This window comes from Rhinoraja longicauda, chromosome 8 (genome assembly GCF_053455715.1).
Source record: "Rhinoraja longicauda isolate Sanriku21f chromosome 8, sRhiLon1.1, whole genome shotgun sequence".
Classification (NCBI taxonomy): Eukaryota; Metazoa; Chordata; class Chondrichthyes; order Rajiformes; family Arhynchobatidae; genus Rhinoraja; species Rhinoraja longicauda.
This window is the reverse complement of record NC_135960.1, coordinates 23,605,657-23,624,558: the sequence shown is the minus strand read 5'-3', so window position 1 is coordinate 23,624,558 and position 18,902 is coordinate 23,605,657. Positions and strand designations below refer to the sequence as shown.

The window sequence follows — 18,902 nt, the reverse complement described above, 5'->3', positions numbered from 1 at the left end:
TCTCGAGTGACGTTTAGCGCACTGACGTCATCACGGCGCGCCGCCCACAGCGCGTCCGCGCGCCTGCCGAGGGCCCGGGTGTCTTCCCAGGAGACGTCGGTGAGCTGCAGGCGAATGTCGGCCGGCAGCAGGTGCAGGTAAGTATATTCAAACATCAGGCACGGTCTGTGCCCGTCGAGCAGCGCGACCATCTCCTTCAGGAGGCTAGATGGGCGCCGGTCACCGAGGCCTGGCATGTGGAGGAGCCTTTCGGCCCGCTCCATTCGGGTTAGCCCGTAGGTTTGGAGCAGCAGCTCCTTAAGGGCTTTATATTTACCGTCGGCCGGTGGGTCCTGGAGGAACTCCGTTACCTCTTCGGCCGCGTCCTGGTCAAGGGCTCCCACCAGGTGGAAAAACCAGGTGTCATCCGTTATGTTGCCCCGCAGCTGGAACTGGGCCTCCGCTTGGTAAAACCAAATGCGAGCCCGGGTGGTCCAGAAGGTCGGGAGCTTGATGCCTACCGCGTCGACAGCTGGGGCCTGGTCGGCCTGCGAGCCGGACGGGCGGTCGAATTCTGTTTCTCTGTCCATCCTAATGAATGGACCGTCGAGGTCACCAATGTAGCGTGTTGATAAAGGCAAGGAGCCAGGTATTTTGGGAAGGTATATTTATTGGTTCGTGGGTCTCAGACGGGTCTAGTCTGCCGGAATGGCTTGGCGCCCAAACCTTGTCCTTTTATACCTGAGTCCAGGACCGCCTCCCGGGACTGGTCCATTCCCGTGCCGAGGGGTCGGTAGTAGTATGGCCCGACCCTTGGGAGCCGCCACAATAGCTTTATTTGTCATCCAATATTGGACGAAATTCAGTCACCCACAGTCCAACAATAAAAGCATTAAATAAGCATTAAAATTACACAACCCCAAAAAACCCCCAAAACACAGTCCAACAATAAAAGCATTAAATAGGCATTCAAATTACACAACCCCAAAAAACCCCAAAACACAGCCCAACAATAAAAGCATTAAATATGCATTCAAATTACACAACCCCAAAACCCCCAAAAACACAGTCCAACAATAAAAGCATTAAATAGGCATTCAAATTACCCAACCCCAAAAACACACAAAAAAAGAAACATCCATCAAAGAAACATCCATCACAGTGAGTCTCCTCCAGTCCTCTCCTCACTGTGATGGAAGGCCACAATGTCTTTCCCTTCTCCCGCTGTCCTCGCCCGCAGTCAGGTTGTTGTGGTTGCAGGCCGCACCGGACGGTCCACAGCGGGCCAAGCCCAAGGCGCGTCACGTCGCAGCCGCTCCCGCAGCCTCCGAAGACGGCCGGCTCCGCCGATGATAAGTCCGATCCGGGGCGGGCGAACACGCTGTCGCTGCCGCTGTTGTTGCACGTCGGGGCGGTCGTGGCTCCCGACATTGAAGCCCCCGCCCAGCAGAGAAATATCCCGCGGCATATCTTAGGCCGCGCCGGACGGTGAAATGTCCGCGCCCCATGCCCCGCGATCCGGGGCGGGCGAACCCGCTGCCGCTGCCGGAGCCCCCGATGTCGGCATCCACGCGGCCCGAGCCTAAGGCGAGTCGCAGCCGCTCCCGCAGCCTCCGAAGACGGCCGGCTCCGGTGATGGTAAGTCCGATCCGCGGGCTCTGCGAACCAGAGCCCTGGAGGCCGCCAGCTCCAGGAGTTGGGCCGATGGTAGGCCGCAGCAGGAACGGAGACACGGCCCAGAAAACAAAGGTCGGGTCTCCGTTCGGAAGGGACATCTATTTACAATGTTACAGTTCCCCCCCTCCCCCCCACATACACACATAGTACACAAACACAAAAACACCACATCACAACTACAATTAAGACAAAAAAAACAACAAAAACACAAAGACAAATGGACCGCAGGTGAGCCGCAGCTGCTAGGGCAGCGCCGCCATTTTTGAACCATTTTGAAACCAAACAATATGTTGGCTTTTAGTTTTAAAGGATTTAAATACAAGATTAAATATGTCTTGTTACAATTAGCAATGCCTTGAGACCACACCAAGTGGATTGTGTATAATTTTGGTCTGTGTACCAAAGGTAAGATATACTTGTTTTAGATGGAGGGTGACAAAGGTTCGCCAGACATATTCCTGCGTCATCGATTTGAAATATTTAAAACATTTGAGAGGGTTGAACACTGAAGGGTTGATTCCCTTGACTAAGAAGTCTAGAATTTGGTGTCATAATCTCACAATAAAGGTTAGGTAATTTAGGATTGTAATGAGACAAAACTTCTGCATTCATTAAGAAAGGTGTATCTTACAATTTCTAGAGAATTAAGCATTACTAATTGATTGCATTCAAAACATTTTAAGACATTTTTTTTAGAAGAAATATGGGAATAGGAGCATGATGTAAAGTTCAATAATCCATGATCCTGTTGAATGGCTGAGCTTGAGGGACTGATTGGCCTACACCAGCTATTACTTGTACTGCTGTTACTTTTGACACTTAAGTGTGGCTTGTTTCCAAAATGGTTTCCTGTAAAGATGAAGGTCAAATTATCAGCATCTTGCACCTTTTTCATTTCCTTCTTTACCCAGTGCCTGTAGAGAACTGAAGTATAACTCTTTATCCCACTCTTTGTGGCATCTGTTGTTGGCAGGGGTGAGGTATTTGACATGCTGCTGGGGAAAAAAGTGCAAGAGCTGCAAAAAGGGAGACTGGGAGATCAGGAACACGTCCTTAGCATGTAGGAGGTCCGTACAAGACTGATAACAGTTGAGAAGGTGTTTTTGAATGTGATTGTATGTGCTTTTAGGCTTCTGCACAATTGGAGAGGGGGGAAGAAAGAATGGTGTGAGTGGTCCTTAAGTCCTTTGGTTGCTTTCCCAAAGCAACATGAGGAGAAGATGCTGTCAGAGGGGGAAACTGGATGGACTGGGCTACTTTCATAACTCTGCAATTTCTGGCTGTCTTGGGCCAAACAGTGGCAATCATATCAAACATAGAAACATAGAAAAATAGGTGCAGGAGTAGGCCATTCACCCCTTCGAGCTAGCACCGCCATTCAATATCATGGCTGATGATCTAAAATCAGTATTTTGTTCTTGCTGTGATGCTTCTGGATTGGATGCTTTCTGTGGTGTTTCTGTAGAAAATGATGACTTATTGGAGACATGTCAAATACATTCAACCTCATGAGGAAGTAGATAAGTCGGTGTGCTTTCCTGGCCATAATGTCAAATGTAGCTGAACCAGGATAAATTGCTGGTTGATACATGCAATGAGAAATATGAAGCTCTCAACCATCTCAAGTTCAGCACAATTGATAAAGACTGGCATGTGTACTCCACCCTGCTTCCACATGTCTATGACCAGTGTTTTGCTGAGTTTTCGAGATAGATTGGTGTAATTGACACCATGCCACTAAACTCTCTTCCTCCTTCCTGGACGTCCTGTCATTGTTCAACATCTGGCTGACTATGTTGCCGTCATCTGCTCTAAATGGAGTTAAAGCAGAACTTGGCCTCTTTGTCTGTCGAGTGTCTAGTGAGGAGCTGAGAAGGCAGTCTTGAGGTGCACTGGTGTTTGGAAATTATCATGGAGTGTTTTGTCACCAGTTTTTACTGATTGTAGTCTATGGATCAGGAAGTAAAGGATCCATTTGCAAGAGGGGTGTGAAGTCCTTGGTCTAGGGGATTTGGAGGTGAGCTTGGTTAGGATTATGGTGTTGAAGACTGAGTTATAGTCAGTATATAGGAGTCTGATATAGGTGCCCTTGTTATGCAGATGCTTCATGGACGAGTGTCAGGCCAGGGAAATGGTGTCTGCCATGGACCTGTTGCAGTGATAGGCAAATTGCAGTGAATCAGGTGCCTCTGAGAGGCTGGAGTTCACTTGTATCGCAAGGCATTTCATGATTGTGGATATCGGAACCATCGGACTGTCGTCATCAATCCTAAAAATCGTGGATGCATTAGTGATCATTTTTCAATGTTCTCTCGACTCTGGATGAGTTCCTGTGGACTGGAGGGTAGCCAATGTAACCCCACTTTTTAAGAAAGGAGGGAGGAAGAAAACAGGGAATTGTCCAGTTAGCCTTACATCAGTAGTGGGAAAGATGCTTGAGTCGATTGTTAAAGATGTTATAGCAGCGCATTTGGAAAGCAGTGACAGGATTGGTCAAAGTCAGCATGGATTTATGATGGGGAAATCATGCTTGACTAATCTTCTGGAAATGTTTGAAAATGTAAAAAGTAGAATGGATAAGGGAGAGCCAGTGGATGTGGTGTATCTGGACTTTCAAAAAGCCTTTAACAAGGTCCCACACAAGAGATTAGTGTGCAAAATTAGAGCACATGTAATTGGGAGTTGGGTATTGACATGGATAAAGAACTGGTTGGCAGACAGGAAGCAAAGAGTAGGAATTAACGGGTCCTTTTCAGAATGGCAGGCAGTGACTAGTGAGGGGCCGCAAGGCTCGGTGCTAGGACCCCAGTTATTTACAATATATATTAATGATTTAGACGATGGAATTAAAGGTGATATCTCCAAGTTGCGGATGACACAAAGCTGGGTGGCAGTGTGAGCTACGATGAGGATGCTATGAGGCTGTAGGGTGACTTGGATAGGTTGGGTGAGTGGGCAGATGCATGGCAGATGCAGTATAATGTGGATAAATGTGAGGTTATCCACTTTGGTTAATTTCCGGGATGGCAGGACTGATATATGATGAAAGAATGGGTCGACTGGGCTTGTATTCACTGAAATGTAGAAGGATGAGAAGGGATCTTATAGAAACATATAAAATTCTTAAAGGATTGGACAGGCTAGATGCAGGAAATTTTTTCTCGATGTTGGGGGAGTCCAGAACCAGGGGTCACAGTTTAAGAATAAGGGGTAGGCCATTTGGACTGAGATGAGGAAAGACTTCTTCACCCAGAGAGTTATGAATCTGTGGAATTCCCTGCCACAGATGGGGTAGGGGCCAATTCACGGGATTTTTTCAAGAGAGTTAGATTTAGCTCTTGGGGCTAACGGAATCAAGGGATATGGGGAAAAAGCAGGAACGGGGTACTGATTTTAGATGATCAGCCATGATCATATTGAATGTCGGTGCTGGCTCGAAGGGTCAAATGGCCTTCTCCTGCTCCTATTTTTCTATGTTTTAAGGCACACTTGTTTTACTGATCTGGGTGACAATGGTCTTAAAACAGGTGGGAACTTCGGATTGGAGTAGGGAGTGATTTAAGATGTCCACAAGTACACCTGCCATCTGTTCCTTTCAGATTCTGAGGATGTAGTCAGGAATTCTTTCAGCTATGCTCTCTGAGAGGCTGATTTCACATCTGTGATTGTGTCTGTGGGTACAGGTGCATCCAGAACTGGTAATGCAGGTAATGTTATTCCACTGATTGTTCTAAACGAGTGCAGACTGCAATGAACTTTTAAGGAGGAATTGGGTGTTTCCAGTGATTCTGCCCGACTTCACTTTGTAGCCCATTACAGCATGCAAGCCTTGCCACAATTGATGGGTGTCTGTGGTTTGTCTGGAAGTCTACCTTGGTCCAATTGGCTTTGGGAATGTTGCATCTAGATTACTTGTACAGGTCAGCTTGAACATCTTAAACTTGGTGTTCATTAGGTGGTGGAGCTCACAGTTTATCCATGGTTAAACACGAATTTTGGGGGACACGAGTATTAACTACTTTAGCACATGGCCCTGTACACACTTACTGATTAAGTCTGTGACAGCAGTGGCATATTCATTTAGGTTGGCCACTGAGCTCTTGAATGTAGACCAGTCCATCAACTCGAGGTAATCATGTAATAATAGTTGTGTAGGAAGCACAGAGTAATCTCCATCGCAGGAGACAGACTAGTGACCAACATCTACGACAAACCTACTGACTCCCACAGCTAATTTAACTACACATCTTCCCACCCTGTCTCCTGTAAAAAGTCTCTCCCCTACTCCCAATTCCTTTGTCTACGCTGCATCTGCGCCCAGGATGAGATGTTTTACACTAGGGCATCCGAGATGTCCTCATTCTTTAGGAAACGGGGCTTGCCCTCTTCCATTATAGATGGGGCTCTCACTAGGGCTTCCTCTATATCCCGCAGCTCCGCTCTTGCTCCCCCTCACCCCATTCGTAACAAGGATAGAGTCCCCCTTGTCCTCACCTTCTCATTGAGGTAAGATAGTTCAAACCAGAAAAAAATCAAGTAATAAATTTCATGGACGAAGCAAAATGAAGAATGGGAAATTCATATTTGGAATATCAGAGATAAAATGACAGGCTGAATTTTTTTTTGCTTTAACCTCCAGCAATTAACTTAATAAACTTTAAATGCGCACTCCCCCTCTCCCCTTTCCTCTCCCCCCTCGCCTGCCCATTGCCCCTGGGGACACTACCCGGCCGGCAACGGGTCCACGGATCGTCAGTTGAGGGAGGGTTTCCAGGCCCACAGGATAGGCTTTCACCCACCGGGGGTTGCCGCGCCCGCAGGAGAGGTTTGCACAGAGGGTTGCAGGAGGGTTTTGGGCCAAACGGATCCACGCCCGGCTAGTTAATATCTAATTATCAATTATTTGCCTTTTAAAAAATAAAATCACATATTCCTGAGTGCACTACCCTTGAATCTTTTTTACTATTTTAGTGTTTCCAGTTGCTTTAGTTTTTATTTTTTTATTTTTGTTGATTGTTATATAGTCTGAGTTTTAAAATAGTTCTTATGTTTTCTATAATTTGTGGTGCTAGAGAAAATGTAATCAAGACAAAAAAATAGGCAACTGCTAATTTGTTCTTGAATGCATTCTAAAGTACGATAATATATACTCTGTTTTCTCTCAGCTGTTGTTTCGCCACATGGCAGTGGGATGCTCATGATGCAGCTTAGCATTCCGAACAACCCTCATCCACGGAATCATTCTCCACCTCAGTGGAAACAAAGTAAATATTTCAGTATGGACCAGAGAGGACACAAATCTGCAGAATTTAACAGCCCAGAGATTACCACACAGGTATGCAACTGGTTAAATGTGCTTTAGTTGTGTTGTGAATATTTTATATGTTTATCAAAATATACAATATTTTACACACAAGATGAATATCTCTGTGTACAGATTTTGAATATCATAAGACTGCAAATACTGATAGACTTTTTAAATTTTAGCAGCAATAAATGGGTCCCTTTCAGAATGGCAGGCAGTAACTAATGGGGGCAAGGCTCGGTGCTGGGACCGCAGCTATTTACAATATACATTAATGACTTGGATGAAGGGATTAGCAAATTTGCAGATGACACAAAGCTGGGTGGCAGTGTGAATTGTGAGGAAGATGCTATGAGATTGCAGGGTGACTTGGACAGGTTGTGTGAGTGGGTGGATGCATGGCAGACGCAGTTTAATGTGGATAAGTGTGAGGTTATCCACTTTGGAGGTAAGAATAGGAAGGCAGATTATTATCTGAATGGTGTCAAGTTAGGAAAAGGGGATGTACAACGAGATCTAGGTGTCCTAGTGCATCAGTCACTGAAAGGAAGCATGCAGGTACAGCAGACAGTGAAGAAAGCCAATGGAATGTTGGCCTTCATAACAAGAGGAGTTGAGTATAGGAGCAAAGAGGTCCATCTGCAGTTGTACAGGCCCCTAGTGAGACCGCACCTGGAGTACTGTTTGCAGTTTTGGTCTCCAAATTTGAGGAAGGATATTCTTGCTATTGAGGGCGTGCAGCGTAGGTTTACTAGGTTAATTCCAGGAATGGCGGGACTGTCATATGTTGAAAGACTGGAGCGACTAGGCTAGTTTACACTGGAATTTAGAAGGATGAGAGGGGATTTTATCGAAACGTATAAGATTATGAAGGGGTTGGACACGCTAGAGGCAGGAAACATGTTCCCAATGTTGGGGGAGTCCAGAACAAGGGGCCACAGTTTAAGAATAAGGGGTCGGCCATTTAGAACGGAGATGAGGAAAAACCTTTTCAGTCAGAGAGTTGTGAATCTGTGGAATTCTCTGCCTCAGAAGGCAATGGAGGTCAATTCTCTGAATGCATTCAAGAGAGAGCTAGATAGAGCTCTTAAGAATAGCGGAGTCAGGGGGTATGGGGAGAAGGCAGGAACGGGGTACTGATTGAGAATGATCAGCCATGATCACATTGAATGGCGATGCTGGCTCAAAGGGCCGAATGGCCTACTCCTGCACCTATTGTCTATAAAGCAGTATTTTCTGCAGGATTACTTTGACTCTATTTTTGCGGCAGAGCCCAGAAACAATATGCATATCTTTGTTCCTATTGCAAGGAGACCAAATCTTTTTGAAAGTTACCCTCCTTCCATTATAAAATCATAACTGAGAATGTTTCCTGGCAATTGCATAATGTTCAATTCCATTTGTATCTCAGCAACTGAATGTCCATGTCTTATGTGACAAGGATGAGACAATATTTAGACATGGTCTGATAATACCAAGGATCCTCGACTTCTTGACCAATAGATCACAATCAGTGAGGATAGACGACAAAAAGCCCCCCACAATAATCTCAACATTAGTGTCCCGCAAGAATACATTCTCAGCCCCTTAGTATACCCCACACATTCATGACTGTGCAACCAAATTCTGCTCCAGCTCCATTTACAAGTTTGCAGGTGAGCGGGTAGTGGGTTGGATCTGGAACAATGGTGAGAAGGAGTATGGGAAAAAGATCGAGTGTTTAGTAACATGGTGTCAAGACGACAATCTCTCCCTCAATTTCAGCAAAACAAAGGAGCTGTTTATTGATTTCATTGAAATATGGTGATATACATGCCCCAATCAGCATCATTCGTGCCAAAGTGGAGATGGTCGAGACCTCCAAGTTCCAAAACATAAATATCACCAACAATTTATCCTGGACAAATCATATTGAAGCTGCAGCCAAGAAATGCCTTGACTTCCTCACAAGTTCAACATGTCTTCAACAAATCTTACTCAATTCTACAGATCCCCTCACATTCTTCTAAATTCCAGTTACAAGCATGAGTATAAAGTTGAGGCCAAAATGAAATGTATTGATATGGAACATGTCTTTAGCCTTGCAGACATTAAACTGGAAAAAAAAATTCTGTCCTTGTCAGATGGTCAGATTTGTTGTTGTTTAAGGTCTAGAGTTTCATGATTATGATTTTATCAAACCATAGAGAATGGGTGCAATAGTCAGCCATTTGGATCAAGTCCAGCTCCACCACTCAACATCATGATAGCTGATCATTCAGTTTACAACATTGTTCCTGCTTTCTCACCATACCCCTTGGTCTTTTTGTAACTTTTATTTCTGTATAACCAGATAGTTGCAAATAGAAAATGAAAGTGCAACAAACCAAGAATGCAACTTATTTGTAGTTCAAAAATTGCTATGCTAGGTATTGTTGACAAACTGTTGGTGAAAGTTAAAACTTACAATTCCTGTGAAACAATGAAAAAGCAACTCTAATATTTATATTTCCATTACATTTTTAAAACATTGAATTAGTGAGTTAAATGATGCAAACCTTGCAACAGGTTATTCAATAGAGGCAGAACACCACCAGATGATGTATTAGTTTAGGGTCTGCCTCAGTGATTTAACATTTGATTTTTACCCCGTAATTTACCTGAAGAATATTTCAATAGCAGATAGAATATTTAGCCATTTAAATTTTTTTTATTTTTTGTTTTTTTAAAAATCTGATCATATATGACCTCAAAATACTTGAGTGTTTGATTGAATTTAATGTTGACCTTTTTTTCAAACAGAACAGTCCACAACTGAATAGTCCTGCTATATCACCAGCCCAGTCTCCAGCACCACCACCAATGGCAACTTTAAAAAATGTCCGTACTGGATTAGGCCCCCTCCCACTCATGGCACAATTTCCACGATCTATGGTCCCTGGACAAGGTATTTGTAACAGAAGTACATGACATTCCATTGTTGTTGTTAAAAATATATATTACTTTCAAACATGGAGAACTTCCAGTTTTGTAAATTAGGGAGGTGTAGTTGGGACCCCAAAATGCAAAAGGACAAACAGATTTAGTGAGTGGCAGATTTAGTATGGCAGATGAACTTCAATATTAACATATGCAAGGAAAAAATTTTAAATGTTTTTCATTTTCTGAAAATGAATAACTGTTGAAGGCCAATGGGATTTGAGTGTCAAGGATAAGATAATTAAAAGTTGGCCATCAGATACAGAAAATATAGAATATTCTAATGACGAAATTTAGAATTTCATTGTTACGTTTCAGGACACATGGCAATAAAACACTCTTAACTCTCTTATCTCAAAACAGCTATATTAAATATATAAATGTTTTTACTTGTACAGCCTTGGAATGGAGTATTCTCCCCATATCCCTTGATTCTGCTAGCCCCAGAGCTCTATCTAACTCTCTTTTAAATTCATCCAGTGAATTGGCCTCCTAGCCTTCTGTGCCAGAGAATTCCACAAATTCACAACTCTCTGGGTGAAAAAGTTTTTTCTCACCTCAGTTTTAAATGGTCTCCCCTTTATTCTTAGACTGTGGCCCCTGGGGTTGGACTCCCCCAACATTGGGAACATTTTTCCTGCATCTAGCTTGTCCAGTCCTTTTATAATTTTATACGTTTCTATAAGATCCCCTCCCATCCTTCTAAATTCCAGTGAATATAAGCCCAGTCTTTCCAATCTTTCCTCATATGACAGTTCCGCCATCCCGGGGATTAAGCACGTGGACCTACGCTGCACTGCCTCAAGGATGTCCTTCCTCAAATTACCAAAACTGACCAAAACTGCACACAATAATCTTAATCTATATCAGAATGGCAGGACAATTTTAAAGGGCTCATTTTATTTTAAATCCTGTTCCTATTATAGATTATCCATCCCCTTAAACTTGTTCTGCTAATCTGTTAGATTATAGCTGAGCTGTTTTGTTGCACTGTGCCTAAACTTTTTTATGACTTCATTCATCAAGAATAAATGTGAATTTAAAATTGGCTTCACCTACTCATTGTCGGAAAGATATTTGTATGTCTCTGGTTGAGAAAGAGATCGGTTATCTCATGCATAGAATCATTTTGATTTATTCACATTTCCTGTGGGAGTCAGCAACGTTTCCTTATGAATTTTGCATTGTATTCAGGAACTAGTTCTGTAATATGGTTGAACATTAATTTATTTCAAATGTTAATGCATGCATAGTTACAGATTGGAAAATAAATTACTTAATTATCTGTAAAGATCAAACCATCAGAGACATTTACACACAAAGGTAGTTTTAAAACTTTCTATAAATAAATTATCACAGTTATCTTCTCTGCTAGGGATTTCTGGAAGAGGGGGGAGAGTTGGTACTGTCAGGGCAAACAGTAATATTTTGCAAGCCAGGGATATTTAGTAATTTCTTTCAATTTCACAACAGATCTGATGTATTTTATGAATTGACAAGTGAACAGTGTGTTCTTGGATCTCAGAATGCCCCCCAATCAAGTCAAGCCAACACTCATTATCTTATTTAAGATGGAAAGAGATAATCGGGAGAAATAATTGATGAACCAATCAAGTTTAGAAGGTTTAAAAATCTCTCATCCAGATGGTTAGCACATCCACTTTTACATATTTGCAATAATCATTAGAAAGGGACAAAAGCCTACAGATTATGGACATGTGACTCCGTGGATTGTCACCTTGTCGTGGTAGAGAAACTTGTGTGATCCTGAGAGCGATGCCGTCTGGAGCTATGCTCCTGGTAGGGTCCCCCATGGCGGTATGGTCGAGGGGGAGGTCCCTGACAAAGAGCAATCCAACCAAGACCTCAACGGTGAAACAGGCAAATGATGATGGCTGACTTTAGTGGAGCGTCACAATGGCTGGGAAGGCAGATGAAGGCTGCAGTGGGCAGGTGTTATAGACGGGAAGGTAAACGCTCCTGCCCCCACGAGTCTCGGGCAGATGAGGCTTGTCAGCCTGGGAAGGCAGTCCATCTAGGAGAGGGAAAACTCTGATCTACAACCTCCACTGCCTTGTGGCCAAATCCAGTAATGGAAAAGGCTCCAGGAGTAAACCTCAAGAAAATCCGGAGTCGGAGTTCCGAAGGCAGTTCGTCGTTGTCTACAACTTCGTTCTGGCAGCTCCTGCGACGGCGCTGGTGCCAAACTGTAACGGCTCTGATGTTCCTTTGGATCGAATAGCAACGTGGAGAGGGGGGACGTGCTGCACAGGCAACAGCCTGTCCTTCATATGACATCGCCCAGGCTTGCATCCGACCACACATCGACGCTGCTCCAGCTGAGGTTTGGAGCAAGCAGCCAACAACCAGGATGCATCACCCATGGTCAGCCATGACCGAGGGGGGGCCTTAGTAGTAGAAGATGGTTATAAAAAATTACAGCAGTATCTTGTTGCCTGTTTCCAGTGTATGACTTTATGACTCTGAGTTGGGAGGGCTGAAGAATGACTAATGGAGTGTAATGCAGATAAGTGTGATGTGTTACATTTCGGGAAGTCAAACCAGGGCAGGATCTTCACAGAGAATGGTAGGGCCTGAGATGTTTTGTAGAGCAGAGAGATCTAGGAGTGCAGGTCCACAGTTACCCGGAAATGGTATCACAGGTAGAATGGGTGGTAAAGAAGGCTTTTGGTACATTGGCCTTCATCAGTCAGGATACTGAGTATAGAAGATAAACACAAAAAGATGGAGTAACTCAGCGGGACAGGCAGCATCTCTGGAGAGAAGGAATGAGTGATGTTTCGGGTTGAGACCCTTCTTCAGTCTGAAGAAGTCCTTCCTCCTCTCCAGAGATGCTGCCTGCCCCGCTGAGTTACTCCAGCTTTTTTGTGTCTATCTTCAGTTTAAACCAGCATCTGCAGTTCCTTCTTGCATATACTGAGGAAAGAGGTTGGGACGTTATGTTACATTTGTACAAGATGTTGGTGAGGTCGCATTTGGAGTATTATTTTCAGTTTTGGTCACCCTACTGTAGGAAGGATGTCATTAAGCTGGAAATAATGCAGAGAAGATTTACGACGATATTGCAAAAGCTTGAGAGCCTGAATTATTAGGAGAGATTGGGAAAGCTTGGACTATTCCCAGGAGCCTAAGGGGTGATTTTATAGAAGGTAAATAAAATCATAAACCGAATTGATAGGGTGAATGTACACTTTTTTTACCCAGGGTAGGGCAATCAAGAACAAGAGGACAAAGGTTTACGGTAAGATAGGAAAGATTTTATAGGAACCAAAGGAGCAACTTCTTCACTCAGAGGATGGTGGGTATATGGAATGAGCTGCCCCAGGAGGTCATTGGGGCCAGTACAATAACAACATTTAAAAGACACTTAGATAAGTACAGGGATAGGAAAGGTTTAAAGATATATGGGCCAAATACGGGCAAATTAGACTAGCTTAGATGGGGTTCATGGATGAATTGGGCTGAAGGGCCTGATTTCATGCTGTATGACTCTGTCTTTGAGATAGCCAGAAATTATTTTGGTAATTCCAAGAAATGTGGAAGGATCCTCGAAAATATTCTCGATATTGTTATAGATGCCTGTTGGGTTAATTGAGTTTTAGCATTCATTAGCACTCATTTCTGAAGATTGCCATGTACTAAGGGAGTTATTAAAAAATTACTTTCTTTTAAAGGAGATGGACGCTACCCTTTGCTGGGCCAGCCGTTGCAATATAATGCACCAATCCGTCCTCTTATCCAGGGACCACATATAGTCTCAACACAGCAGGTTGGTTGAGTTTTGCCGAAGATTTCAGGTTCTGAAATGAATCTTTGGGATTTCTGCTCTGGAATGACCTGTATGTGATGTTGCTTCTCCATAGTTTGCAAGTTGAGCACAATTTGTGCTCAAAATTACTTTGCACAATCTTTTTAAATTACCTCTATCTTTTAATCTAGCCAAAATATGAAATCGATAAAGAATCAATGCAATCAACAGATTTTAGGGTGTAATTTATAGGGTGTACTACACCTGAGTCTTGAACAAATAGTGCTTAATTTTAAGAGCCTTGTTGGAAATGGATAGAATATGCAGCAATTTGCTATGGTGCCTTAATTAAATCTTGGAATTAATTCAGCAGGACTGATTTCTAGCAAATTGTTTTTAAACTTGCACTAAATATTGCAGAAGATCATTTGAAATAGCTGTAATTTTTGCTTGAAATTCCTCTGTCTTCCACAATAGTAAATTCTTCACTGCTGAGCTATTCCAAGTTACACGATGCACCATGATATGATTTTTAATATTATTGGTCATGTTAAATATCATTAATCAACTTTCCCTTTTTAATTTTTTTTTGCTTAATATTTGTGTGTTGAATTTGTCAGGGTCAGAATTTGAATAGACATGGTGGAAGAGGAAAGAAACAGACTAGGAAAGCAGCATCAACAGATCTTGGTGCAGGAGAACCAGGTTTGTATACGTACACAAGGATGCAAAAGATGCTGCTTTCTACAAACATTTGAAATAGTATTTACAGCACACAACAATGTGTTTTGCCCAAAACTTCCATGTCAGTATTTCTGTGCCACGCACAAATCATCCTTCATCTAAGGTATGCTGATATATTCTTCTTTTCCTTTCTTTCCAATAAATGCACATAAACCACACGCCTCAAAAGCATATTGTAACAGTAATATTATTTTTCTTAATATTTCTCTTTTTTGGATTGATAAGACAACCTCAAATTTGTGAACCCTTATTTTGGGTTATCTATCCCACAAGAATAAGTACATTTTCATTCATTGACTTGTTGGCCTCTATTAAGATAAAAAATATATTGTTATGGCACAGGAGTTACGTGTTTGGTGTGAGCAGGGATATGCTGAGTCCTGTTCCCCTGCTATTTCCCATTAGTCTCATAAATTCTTCTCTGTCTCAATTCCTTTTTAAAGACTCCGATTCTGTTTCCACCTCCCCAATTTGCAGTAAGTTCCTTATCAAAGCATTTCTTAAAAAATAACAGTTCTTCTCACATTCCCCACTTGTACCTTTTGCCCAAAATTTTAAATATTTGCTTTCTGAACACAGAAACATGTTATTTTGCTTACCTTATTGTAAACTAGTATTATTTTAAACATTTTCCATTATTTTCTGCTGTTGCAACATAGCACCTTGTGGTATTCCCAATAAGACAATGGCTGCCTTAATTTTGAAATGCATAATTGAATATAGCTTCCCTGAAATCCAAAGAACTTAATATAATTAACTAAACATTTAAAGCTTCCCCTAGAAATTAATCATTCTATTAGAAATTAATTTAATGGTATAAAATATAGTCACTGCAAGCCAGACAAAACTTACTATTGGTTAGTCTGAAAAGTTGTACAACTTTCCCCAATGCATGTATGACCATACCTCAAATATATGCACCAGTGTTATTTAAGTTGCTTTCTATTAAATTAGCTAGTAACAAACAGGAACCAGCATCTCTTGAACACAAATAACTATGTCCCATTGAATACATGTGTGATTGAGACTGTCAAAATTATTTATTTCCTTCCCATAAAACATTTTTACAATTCATAAAGTTGTTTTAATATAATTGGGAGTTGGGTTTGGCAGTAGAACATCTTCCTGCTCTCTGAATGTTAACTCCAGTCAAGACGATAACCTGCAATTCTCCTGATTTTTCTTTTGGGGCCCTGGAGTGAATCATGTTTCTGATCCATGCCAAATTTAGATTGCAGTAATGACCCCGCACCAACTGAAAGTAATCTTTCTCAAACTACAATAAATAGTTGATCTATAAAAATGAATGCATACTTTCACGTAACAATATGATTCCTTTATCAGTGTTACTTCATTTTAAGACATCCCCTGTTCCATTTCATGAACTTCTATTTTCATCTCTTTATCTTGCAAATCATAGTCTTTTCTTTATTTGTGCTTGTAATTTGAGATAATCATTGCGTCATGCACCCAGTGTGTGACACCAGTCCCACCTTCTGTTTTTCACTTCTGCCTTTACCACAATCTTTCACTCTGACCGATGAAATCCTTTTGTCATTTTATCTCCTACTCTGCAACCTTGCTAATTTCCACACACTTCAATCCCTCCCCCAACTCCCAATGTGCTCCATTGTGCAAGCTCCAACTTTTCCGAGTTTTGATGAAAGATCATTGAACTGAAAGGATAACTTCTCTCTCTACAGCATTTAACATTTCTGAGGGGAGGAGATTTAAAAACAAATGCAAATCTTGAACAAATTTGTGAAATATGCATTTGTTATTTAAAATGAAAAAAAACTTGCAATTAACGAGTATGACCACAATACACTTGAAACTATTCAGAACTGCTCTATCAATGTGGAATGCCGCATTTAAAATTATAAATTATTTCTGTATCTGAAATTTATATTTTCACTGAACCCATTTAGCATTTTAGTGCTGTAGTAATGCAGGAATAATTCTGCTTAAATTTAAATACTAATGTTGGAAAGAACACGCTGTTATACGTTCTAACACTTTCATTCTTTTAATTAAAAATGACAAACTGCTTCCACAGGTCTAATTGCTAGACCCGTTTTGAAACCAGTCTTTCTCACACAGGATACATTTTCCAAGCACAAATAAACTCGAGTGGGTTACAGTGCAAACCTCAAATGTTGTATACTGTATACCTGGTTTGCCTCACCAATTCCCACACTTTCTTTCAAAAAAATCTTGATGGACCAAATGGCCTCTTTCTGAGTTGGCTGCCAGCATTCCATCAATGCCCTTTCCCCATTCCCCTGCAATCTTCTTATTCTAGGTGTTTTATAGTGTAGCCAATTAATCCACAACCAATTTTGGTGGAATGCTTTATAAATTTAGTATTTCATGTTTGCTTTGCATGTGAAATAAAAACAAAGTTATGCAAAGTTGGCTTCACTGGCAATTGTTATGTCAGACTTGCTAGCCTGAGTGTAAGGCTATTGGAATACAACTTTATATCAGTACCACATCATATCAGTACCACATCTTTGCGTTTTCAGCAACCAGGTTTAAAATCATTGTCTTCTATCCTGGTTGCTTCGGCCCTTTGATGCAGTCATTATATTATTTGACAATAGACAATAGGTGCAGGAGTAGGCCATTCGGCCCTTTGAGCCAGCACCACCATTCAATGTGATCATGGCTGATCATTCTCAATCAGTACCCCATTCCTGTCAACTGAAAATGTTAATTTTGCTTGTTTTCGTTTACACAAACTGTGTTATCTGGCTTTCTTGCAGTTGTCAGCAGAATCTTGGAGGTGACTGACTTACCAGAAGGAATTAGTCGTACAGAAGCTGATAAGCTTTTAAGTGAACTCTTTAAAGCTGGTGCTAAGATTCGATGGCTACGAGATGCTCAACCACATTGTGGTGGTGGTGATAGTAATGCAAACACAGAACACTCAAAACCTTCCAGTGACTTGGCATCCATGTACACAATCTTAGCGATGTTTCCTTCAAAACTGGCTGCTCAGAATGCATTATTGAAACAAAATAACTCAAACAGATTTAAACTGAGATCAAGCAAGAAGCACTACGATTTTCACATAATGGAAAGGGCTAGTTCTCAGTAGTTTACACTGCACTGGACTTGCAGTTTCTTCCATTTATCTCCCTCCTGAATTGGACGTATATAATGGTTTCTGTTGATATATAGACTTCTGGAACGTGGTGTTTTACAATATAACAATTGAAGAAAACCAGTGATCCACCAAAAAGGCTGAGTTTCCTAATTTATGTTCACCGTTGTCACAACAAAGTATCTGAGCATATCACAAAGCTGTGTCTTTATATGGAGAATGCTGTAGAATCACAGTACAAATTTTATAGCCCTTTTGTTTTATATTTGCGAATCTTGTATCCAATCGAGAGCTCCATTGTACAGCAACTCTTACATGAATACCATCAGCCAGTAATTACTTGATTTGACAGGTTTCAACCCCAGCATAGCCAACGTAATGTGAGCTTGCTTGAAAAAACCCCAAAATATATTAATTTGGAGAAGACCAGGTAGTCTGTGGGAATGAAGTAGTTGGTTATCTTTCTCAGCTGATCATCAGTGATCGACAAAGATGAATGTGTGAAAATAATGCCTTTTGAATGCAGACTGAAGATTTTGCTATTGACATCCTGGATTCAATGAGTTTTAAACTTAGACCCCAATGCCCTATTTTAGGTCAACTTTATACTAATTGGGCTCCAATTTACTTGTGTGGACATTCCTCTTTTTGTTATGACGCTCCAGATGCAATTTTTGTGTTTTTTTTAAATGCTGGACATTTGTTAGATGTTTGTGTTTTAAGTTCACCTAATATTGAGGATCACTGGACATCAACAGAATTGTTGCTTTATTGCCAAACAAACCTATCATTTCTTTTTGGTTGTGTGTAAATCCTGCCAGGCTGTACAATGTGTGCTGATGCAAGTTTATTTTCCCCCTTTTTCAGTTCAAGGAAAAATAAATAAATGTTTACAAATACATTAAAAACTCTTTGTAACTTATTTGGGTCATTTGAAATTGACATATTTGGGGTGTTACTTGGTTATTAATGAATTTGATTATTTGTGCAACGTCTTTCAACTAAGTTGTAAACTTCCTTTATCCAACTGGAAATGGTTTTTTTATAATCAGCAATCAGTTACAAATGAAAACAAACAAAGAAATCTGAAGATACCCTCTTAATGTTTGATTTTGGCATTTTTATTGGCCATCCTGCCTACAATTTTTTACTGTCTTAACCGCTTGTTTGAGATTTTCATGAATTGGCTGTGAAGTACAGTGCTACCTGTAGGCATATTGAGGCTGAAAATATAATATTGCTCGATTAGTTTACAGCCACTGATCAATATAATGAATCCTATACTTAAGAACCAAGCTGGTCTTCAGATTTGTACTTTTATCAGGGATGTGTTGACGTAAGATTGGTATTGAGTGTATATCACT

The 18,902-nt window shown here is 41.4% G+C and overlaps 1 protein-coding gene across 9 annotated transcripts in view; it reads left to right on the top strand.

Annotated features, from left to right (window-relative positions):
• Positions 1–18,429, top strand: part of r3hdm1 (R3H domain containing 1) — a 139,011-nt gene extending 120,582 nt beyond the window's left edge. For all 9 annotated transcript variants that reach the window (XM_078403401.1, XM_078403408.1, XM_078403402.1 and 6 more), the window contains 5 exons: positions 6,822–6,991; positions 9,743–9,887; positions 13,615–13,709; positions 14,309–14,393; positions 17,198–18,429. In XM_078403401.1, coding sequence (XP_078259527.1) covers positions 6,822–6,991; positions 9,743–9,887; positions 13,615–13,709; positions 14,309–14,393; positions 17,198–17,532 — 830 coding nt within the window. In that variant the 3' untranslated portion in view covers positions 17,533–18,429. The remainder of the gene's footprint in view (positions 1–6,821; positions 6,992–9,742; positions 9,888–13,614; positions 13,710–14,308; positions 14,394–17,197) is intronic.
• Positions 18,430–18,902: the final 473 nt, after the last annotated feature.